At 38.1% G+C, this 9557-nt stretch overlaps 1 protein-coding gene across 1 annotated transcript in view; it reads right to left on the reverse strand.

The window, feature by feature from the left end:
- The window catches only part of PRG4 (proteoglycan 4), a 15665-nt gene extending 6401 nt beyond the window's left edge, over positions 1-9264 (reverse strand). Inside the window, 6 exon segments of the mRNA XM_040636278.1 lie at positions 3-533; positions 1972-2094; positions 2658-2807; positions 5248-5367; positions 6542-6664; positions 9177-9264. Coding sequence (XP_040492212.1) covers positions 3-533; positions 1972-2094; positions 2658-2807; positions 5248-5367; positions 6542-6664; positions 9177-9249 — 1120 coding nt within the window. The 5' untranslated portion in view covers positions 9250-9264.
- Between the last annotated feature and the right edge of the window lie 293 nt (positions 9265-9557).

Consider the following 9557-nt stretch of genomic DNA (forward strand, 5'->3'; position numbering starts at 1 on the left):
GGGTGTCGGCTCCTTGGTGGTAGGTACAGGCTTCTTGGGGGTAGTAGGAATAGGCTTCTTGGGGGTGGTGGGAGTGGGCTCCTTAGTGGTGGTGGGAGTAGGGGATTTGGTTGTAGTTTCAGCTTTGGGTGTAGATTTAACAGGAGCTTTGGATGTGGGTACAGAATCTTTAGCAGGTGTTTTCTCTGCACTTCGTGTCTCTTTAGTTGAAGTAGTCTTCTCTTTTGTTCCACTTGAAGTCTCTTTGTTTGTTAAAGAAGTCTCTTTAGTTTCAACTGTTGTCTCCTTTTTAGGTGTTGAAGGTGTCCCTTTGGATGTATCAGAATCAGGTGGAAGACTGGGTTTCGGATTTACTGGTTTGCCTGTTGTAATCTTGGGAGGTGTGGTAACTTTATCGCGTTCGGTGGTAGGAGTGTCGGGAGTTGGAGTGAGCTTGATATCACCATTGTCCAGTCCACTTCCAGCTTCATCTACAACTGGTGATTCTGGGGTAGGTTTCTTTTTAGGAGTTTTTTCCTTCTTGTTATCTGTTACTAGAAAAAAATATACACATCTTTTATTTTTGAGTAGTTTTCTCTTCAATAGTGACCTAAAGATCCCATCCTTATCAACTAGCTGTGTATCTCAAGCAAATTGCTGACCTATAATATGTTCATTAATTTATTATAAAATGGTAAATATTGAACTTATCTGATTGAGCTATTTTAGAGAATTAATGAGAAGGGGTGAAAAGCACAAGTTAAAGTCTGTACAGTTAATGTATAGAAACAAGTGGCAATTTTGAAATTACCAACATCATCAACAACAGTTAATTCATCTCTAGATGAGTGCTCTTTGCCCCTCACTTTCTCTACTCTTACTTCACATTACTCAGTGACCTGTCCTTCCCCTTGGAAACCTAGTTCCAACATCTTGTAGATTCACTGCACCAACTGCCTCAGAAGCCTCTACAACTACACTCCAGGAATCTGCTCCAGTCACCCCAATGGTCCCTACTGAGCTCTGTTTCCCTACACATGGCTATTAGCTGCTCTCTTTTCTTGGCGCACCCAAACTTAGTAGCTCAGGGGATACAGAGAGGAGATTAGGATGCCATGGCAGCAAAAGACCCTGTTTGACAGGATTTCTCATAGCAGCTACTCCACAGGTGAATTTCAGAGCCCAAAGAGTGTATCAAGAGCTCATCACTGAGATGAGTTCCATTTAGCAAACATGTACTGCACTTCTATGGTGTGCAAGACTCTGGATGATTCAAGGATGATGTATTTGCCTATTCAGCCAGAGAAAAGGCTTCAGGGGAAATAACCACCCAGGAAATAGAGTTCTTCAAAACTCTAGTATCCAAAATTCAGTATTTCCTGGAGACAGAGAATATATTTTAGAATTTCAGGAAATAATGAAAAGCAGAACAAAGGAAATCTCTTTTCAGAAGGTAATAGCCTAATCTGTAGTACATTCTCTACTACAAAAAAAAAAAAAAAAGACAGGATATATAATTTATTAGAAAAATAATAAAAAGCTATAAAATGTGGATAGTAATATTGCCTTTCCCGGAGATTAACATTTTAAAGCACTTAAAGCAGCATATAAATGCAAAATAAAATAAGTAAAAATTAAAGGAAAAATAACACAAGGAACATAGAGAAAGGAGGAGAAGAAAGAAAAATGTATCAGGTGGACAGGAATTAAACCTGAAAACCATAAATGACATCTCTGGTGTCACCCTGTGGTTCCAGAGCTGCTGCACTAGCAGCTTCTTATCCTTTGCTTTAAAGAATGATTGCTTGGCTGCTTTGCACCTGTTTCCTATAGGAAGTTCTCATTAGCATCTTCTACAATGATTTTTACAAATCTGTACACTCCCCAACTCCTGAAAGGTCCTCAAATCATTCTACCAACACGCACTGCTTTTAGATAATTATTATTAATATGGCATTGATAATAGTCTTTGATCTTTATCAATGCTCAAACCTTTAGGTTTCTTCTTTAATTCTTTATTAGCAGCTGAATTTTTGGAAGACTTGATTTTCCGAATAGTTGAAGAGGAAGAGGAAGAGGAGGAGGAAGACTCTTGATTTTCAGAAACAGAATGTTCTATAAATCAAATAAAAAGGTTGGTCACACCAACTGTAATTTAAAGCAAAAAACTGCCAGTCCAAATACAACAAAAAAATACTGTTTACTGAGCTACAAATGTCCATGTATTGCTTTTATCAGTAATATGATCAACTGTTCTTTCAATTTGTTGGTTAAAAGCAAGGTGGCTAAGCTTATCACAGATACTAGCAATATAACTATATTACTTTCTCTCTCTCAACTTTCCCCTCTCCACAGAATCTAATTATCCTGCAGAAAATCACCTGGGCTTTTTTCCCCCCCAATGAGATGTGTTTCTTCTGATTATTTTAACCTACACCCATGCTGGGTTCAGTTATAAGAAAAATAAATAGCTAACAGTTTATAATTTGGCTAAAGAAAAATAAATAGCTGAGGGTTTATAATTTGGCTTAAACTTTGACTTAAAACACATTTTAAAAAGTGTAATGAGCCTTTCATGACTCACATGATTCCCTTATTCTATGAAGAGTCTTATAAATGTAGTCCGCCTACAGCTTAGTCCCTTTCAAAACCTTTTATTACATCTGTCATCTTCCTACCTTCTGTTATTTCCTCTGATTCTATCACTTTCTTAGTCTTCTTCTTGTTTGGTGCTTTGGGTGAACGTTTGGTTGTTGATTTGATGGTTTGAGGTGCTCCTGGAGGTGGAGGTGCAGTCTTTGAAGATGGTGGTGTTGGGGGATTATGCACTGAGGCCAAGCAAGACAGGTGGATTAACATCTTGACATTCATCAGCAACTGTTAACTGTGAAAGGACTGGATGCATCTGGCTTCAAGAATCGATGCTGGTGAAAACCAGCATAGGCAGGCTCTTAGCCTAACACTAGTTACTCCAAAGCGATTAATTCTGAACATGCATCACTGTAAAATATTGGTTCTGAAATTGTCATAAGTTATGACAAGGGGCAAATTCTCAGGAGTCAGAAAACCTGAATTCCAGCCCTTGACCTGCAAGGTGCTACCCTTGTGACTTTGAGCAAATGAGCTAACTCCCTCTTGAACTTTGTTTTGTGGTCTGCAAATTGAGATGTTTATTCTAGATGATTTCTGAAGGTATTTCCCGGCCTAAAACATACTTGACTCTATCAGCTCTGTCCCTTATGCCAATCTTCCGTGATGATAGAAATAATTACTGCATGTGAACGAAAGGTGTTTGTGCTCTCAGGAGAGAAATATAATAATTACATTTGTCCTGTTTTCATATTCGTTTAAATCAACGATGCCAATTCACCTTTCTTTCTTATTTTTTAATTACAAAAGTTCTACATGAATATTTACTCTTGTAAAAAGTTCCCACCTTCACATTATGCTTTTCTCAAAATGTGTGGCCCTTCCCCAAGTTAAACAATCGTTAACGGCTTGGTGTGTATCTTTGGAACCTTTTCTCTCCCATCTGCCTACCCTTTCTGTGTCTAGAAGAGAAGACATAGGACATGTTTTGATCATTAGGAACCAGAAGGAAAGGAGAGGGACTTCTGAAAGATAAGAAAGCAGAGAACAGCGAAGACACTTTGAGTAGAGAGAGTTGTGCTAAGTCCTTCTGCTCTTATGGAACATCCCCTAGGAACTCTGGCCAACGCAGTCTCCATGAGCTGACGACAACACTCCTTCCTCTGTCTCCCCCACCAGACAGCTGAATTTGAGAAACAGTTCTGCCGTACTAGCTAGTGATCTTGAGCCAAGCAACCTCTTGGACTGTTTTCTCACCCACGTTTCTTCAGTTCTTGAAATGTTAACGATTTCGAGATACGTAGATGCCTACAAGCAGTATCTATAGCAATCCCGAAACAACTAGAGGTGACTGGTAAGATAGTTTGGTTGTTATTTTTTTTAAATGAAGTAGTAAAGCTCTGGGTGGTTCCATCTTTTTCAGCGGAAACCCTGACTGTCTTTGTGAATTCTGTAAATGAAACATGACCTTCATCAATGTTTTTCCTTGAGTTCTACATAAGCCTCAGGTAATCTGACCCACCACCTAGTAGCATAAAGCATTGTCTTTAATTAACATGTTCTTTTCAATACTTCATCACTCTCTAACTATCCTCCCTCCCCACCCATCCTCTGCCCAAAATAAAGTCTTGGTTTTTTGTCTCACAGCCAAAACAATGATCAGGGCACTGAGTAAATATGTATCCTTCACCATGAGATCCTTCTGAGAGCTGCAGGAACTCTGCACTCTGAGTTTTTTATTTTAAGGGTGTTGTCTCCATCATTTCTGGAATGCTGTCCAATGAAAACATTGAACAGTTAAGAAATAGCCCTCAACTATGCTGATTAAGTTTTTTACCCTGTTTCTCCACTCTTCAAAAGTAGCAGGATGTACAGTCTGTTTAAATAAAATGATAAGATTATGCAAGTAATGCTTATTTTCACTTTTACCTCCACAAATATTATTGTTTTAAAAGTAGAATTTAAGAATAAACATTTGGTAAAAGAAAGAAATTCATTGTTTTTTTAAGTATTTTTTAAATTAATTATTTTTTTGAAAATCTGAAGAGTTTTATTACACTCTCAAAGTACTCCTTCAGGACCTATAACCCGAGAAAAGGATCTTAAAATGGGGCACTATCCCTTCTTATTGACTCTCTCACGCACAGGGATTTAGATAGCGATGACCACGGACCGCAGAGATGGCAAGAGATGTACAACAGACAGTTGGTGGGTTTGCCCATAAATTTAATGTCTTTAACTCCTAAATTGACGAGTTTAGAGAAGCTGAAAGTGTCATTCTGTCCTTCAGTATACACTCAAAATCACTAAAGCCGAAAACACAGCTAGCTCAAAGCGCCACTGACTTTGTGGGGTCAGCATCATGATGATGAGACGAGAAATCGCTGAGTGAGCTGCTTACTGTTGACTTCACCTGAAATTGGACCACACCTGAGGAAAAAGCACGTACACTCAGCCCCTATCCTGTTCCTCAACCAGCAATCTCTGGCGCTTCTAGTGCTGTTGGAAGAGGCTTTCCTCCTTTCATTCATTCTTGGTGAAACAAAATTAATGCAAAATAGTTTGGGTTAGTAAAATCAAGTCCCTAGATGGGTGCATATTAGACATTATCAGCGAAACAAAGGTAGGTGCGCAGGTCTGGCCACCCTGAGAGGCGCTGACAGCCACCATGATGCTTACCTTTTCCACAAAAATTCTCATAATCAGGACAGCACTTGCCATACTTCTTACATTCTGAGTCACAGTCACACTCCCTCCCTCTTGCAAAGGACTCGAAGCAGCGGCCTTTACAGGAAAGCTCTACCCAGAGCAAAACAAAACATTACAGATTATTGATTACGCAGCCACACCCACGTACTGAGAGCCATTTCCCACCTCACAGCTGACTAGGGTTCCAAAAGTGCTTTTCTGAGCTTTCATTTGGAATTTGGAAAATAGGTGGTTTTCCAAGTGGAGAATTCAAGAAAGAAATATGGTGACTCAGAGAAGTTTTCTTGTCCTTCAAGGCTCCAAGAGACACCCTGTGCTGTCTGAGTCATTTCACATATGTACAATGGAAGAGTGGGAACCCTTTATATGAAATCCCTCCATTCTCTCCACCTCGCATCACTGCTTTGTAATAGATGTTTATTAAGTGAACGTTCAGACCTCGCAAAAATATTCCAAAGAGCTGGCTTAATATAGATGGGTCACTGTTGAGGCTCAAAAATCATTTATAAAACGCAGAGGCCTTTATTGTGACAAACCGAGCAAGGTGTAGAGTTGAAAGATTTCAGCCTAATCCCACAGCATGGATTATGCTTGCTCACGTCAAAACAAGCCTTGGTGAGAAGCACAGTAACTTACCAAGGCCTATTTGAAATGATTACCTTATACGACACATAACTGTACAGCAATAAATTTATCAACTTCACATACAAATTCTAAAGTGAACATAGCTCTGAACCACTTTTAATTATAATTTTCAAAAGTTGGAGATGAAATGTCCCTGTGTTAACAAAATGATCCAAAATGTGTTCAAGGGAAATACCACTCATAATTTAAAATTCAGATTCCTTGGGTTTTAACTGAAATTCCTCATTAAACACTAATGCTTCATATTTAAAGTGCCTTTTTTCAGGTACTTTAGAAACATATCAAAAAGTCCAACAGTAGGTAAGATTGTTTTATATCCATGGATTCTTTTGATGAAACTATTGAACGACCCCAATACTAAGCAATTACATCTCTGGTAGTGAATAATTACTCATAGGTATTTACTTAATGACTCCCGAGTCACAGTATTCTCTATTTAAAACAAGAACGAGCTTTGACACCATCCCTAGTTACGACACGCTGCAACATGTATGCGAGGAAGGGAAAGGCACTTGAGCAAAAAGAAGTGCAAGAGTGTGGAAACAGCGCTGCAAGGGGGTGCAAGGGGACTCACAGAACAGTGCTGCGTGACAGGGAGACACTAGCTGTCAGGACTTACCCACGGTGCAGACTTTCTTGAAATCAGGGCAGCACTCCATGTAGTGTTGACAGTTATAATCACAGTTGCAGGTGGCATCTCTAGAATACCCTTCCCCACATCTCCCTGCACAGCTTGGTAAATCTAAAATTATACAATACTAGTGTAAACATGGCCAAACTGCTTCACAGAAAGGAAGAGATCTAATGAGAAGGATAAAGCCACTTGGCGAGGGAGAATTTTATCAATTGGAAAAGGTCGGGAATGATGGGCAGCAATGGGTCCAGAGATGACCTTAGCCTGATCGCTTATGTGACCTTGATCATGACACTTCTTTCTTCACTTGACTGAGAAGATAAATACACTTTTGAAAATCAGGCAAAGTTAACAGCTTTGAAAACAGTGGGTGACATCCCTGGGGGGAGGGGTAGCAGCTGCAACTCTCCTGAGGCCCCCACTAATGAGGACTAGCTGACATTTATTCAACATCTCTGTGCTGGGCACTGAGTCATACGTTATCTCTAATGTTTATGAAAATGTTGCCACGAGAGTATTAGTAGCCCCCTTTGAGAGATAAGGAAGCTGAAACACGGAGACTTTAATCACTAGCTCACGGACACCCAGTTAATAGTTCCAGGATGTATGTATTACAGGTCAATTAATACCTACTAATTATTCATATTGACCTCTTTCACTCTCCGAAGCGTCCTGATTCGGATAATAAGTTATATGGTCACCTAGAATTCGAACTCTGAAATCTCTGATTCTAAAGCCCACAGTTTTCCCGCCCAATCACATTGCCTCTCATCTCTCATGTTGAGTTTAAAGCAAGCTGGTTATGCCAGCAAAAACTTCCCCAGTCTCCCTCTTCGTTTTATTCATGAGGATAACTGCATTCTTTAAATGTTGTGGAAGTCAGATGCTTACAACCACAACTACAGTGAGTATAAAATAGATAACTGTTCAAATAGCATCTGGGCATGAATATAAAGGTCAGAGTTATTCTGGGTAAAACAAAACAAAAATAAAACAAAAGCGTGATGATCCTCAAATGTCTTTTTAAAAATAATTTGGAAAACAGCTTCCTGAGAGAATAACCACAAAAATGTAACAATGGAATCCATCTCTGGAATAGAAATTGTTAGGCGCAATATCCTAAAGCCATACAGGGACGTTGAAACACACTGGAAAAATCTCAAATTAATGAGTCCTGGAAAGTGAAAGTCTTCATATGCAAAGAAAATAGTAAATATTAGGACAACCTTCACAACTTTTTGCGTACATATGTGCACAATACATACAAAAATGCATATATAGTGTATGTATATAAATACATATATTATATATAAAGGAAAAAGAATGAGAAGTTGAGAAGGCAAGACAAGCAGACAATACAACATTAAAGGCTATTCTTTTCTAGTTAGCAGATTTCTGAAATAGGAAATCAATTATCTTTACAGTAAGAGCAATTATTTTCATAGATTAAATGACTGTCCTCTTTTTATTGCTATTAATTTTAACAACTAATTTTAAATTTATTCATTTAAAAGAAAGTAAAACCGTTTTAGAGAACTATTGATCTTATTACAGAGGAAAGGTAGATTAGGAAATGCTCTCAGTGTTGTGGGCGTTGTAATACTATCACAAGAGAGCAAAGGAGTCTAGAGATAACTGCGGTGGCCATCATTCCTTATTAAATATTCACATTTACTTTCACGTGTTTTTCCATCTTATCTAAGTGAGTCTGAAACTATGTTCGTGGCAGGAGTTTATCTCTCATGCTTAGGCTGGTGGGAATTTTAACTATTTTCCTGGAAGTGTCTACTTTATAAATGGAATTTCACCGTAACAGTCATGCACCTTGATTTTTCTTCTCTCCGGTTTTGCTCATCAAAGGAAAAAAAAAAAAAAAAGGAAACAAAAATCCAACGCTTGGGATTACTGTCACTCATCAACCTTGGTCGCATGCTAGAGACCTGGGCTAAGGTGATTACACTGAAGGTATCTTAACGTTCTCTAAAATGACTAACAAGAACTGTTCATCCAGGACAGACTGTTTTTGGAAGACTGTGAATAGTTCAATATCATAATATATAAGATGACATGTATGCAAGTGTCTGGATGACTAGTCCTTATAAGAAAGACAGAACTTCCAAGATTAACACAAGACCATTTGAAACTTTGTTCATGTTTGTTGTAATACGATATCTAGTTCTACATGAGGCCAAAATAAGTCATCGATAATTTATGCGATGTAAAATACTTGTTAAATTTATTGTAAACATGGAAGCAAAAATTACATGTTATTTCAACACTGTTCTTTTCAGCTCCTCTGACAATGCTCTATCACCCTAGCAGAGTTTCATCCCGTGTCTGTATTTTGTTGAACTTTTGGAAGAACCATAAAAAATAATGAGCACAGAAATTATTCTATAGAAAAGCTCAAAACTTAAAAGATTTCATAAGACATGAGAAAAAAGTGAGAATTCCAAAATGCTTATAAATATGCCACATATGTTTCACATAATTTTAAAATTGTACTACACATTAAGCTCAAACAAATATGTCTTTAGAAATTTCTTTTGGTGTCATAATGGTCACCACAGAATGATTAGCAACAGCTGTTAAATAAAAGTGTTTTTGATGGTTAAGTTACCTTGAGAAGAAACTTGCTGAAGCAAGAAAACAGAAAGTAGCAGCAAGTATGTGGGAAGTATTTTCCACTCCATGGCTATTTCCAGGTACAGAGCCCTAACTGAAAAGAAAAGAAAAGTATCAAAAACTGCTCTTTGATCTCACCACTCGTTTATGCCTGTGTTACTTACCGTGTTTCAGCAACTTTTAAAAGGCGATTTAATGATAAAACCATCCCACGCTTGAAACAAGACTTTTAAAGATAATCAGCCTTAATTCTATTGTAAATATTTGACCATTAGATTTAATCTTATGCAGAAGAAATCAAGTCACCATCTCAATCATGTTACCGACCATTTTAATACTTTCAAACTCCCACCAAATGGAAAACAGCCTTATCTCA

Source organism: Ursus maritimus, unplaced genomic scaffold (assembly GCF_017311325.1).
Source record: "Ursus maritimus isolate PB19 unplaced genomic scaffold, ASM1731132v1 scaffold_2, whole genome shotgun sequence".
Taxonomy (NCBI): domain Eukaryota; kingdom Metazoa; phylum Chordata; class Mammalia; order Carnivora; family Ursidae; genus Ursus; species Ursus maritimus.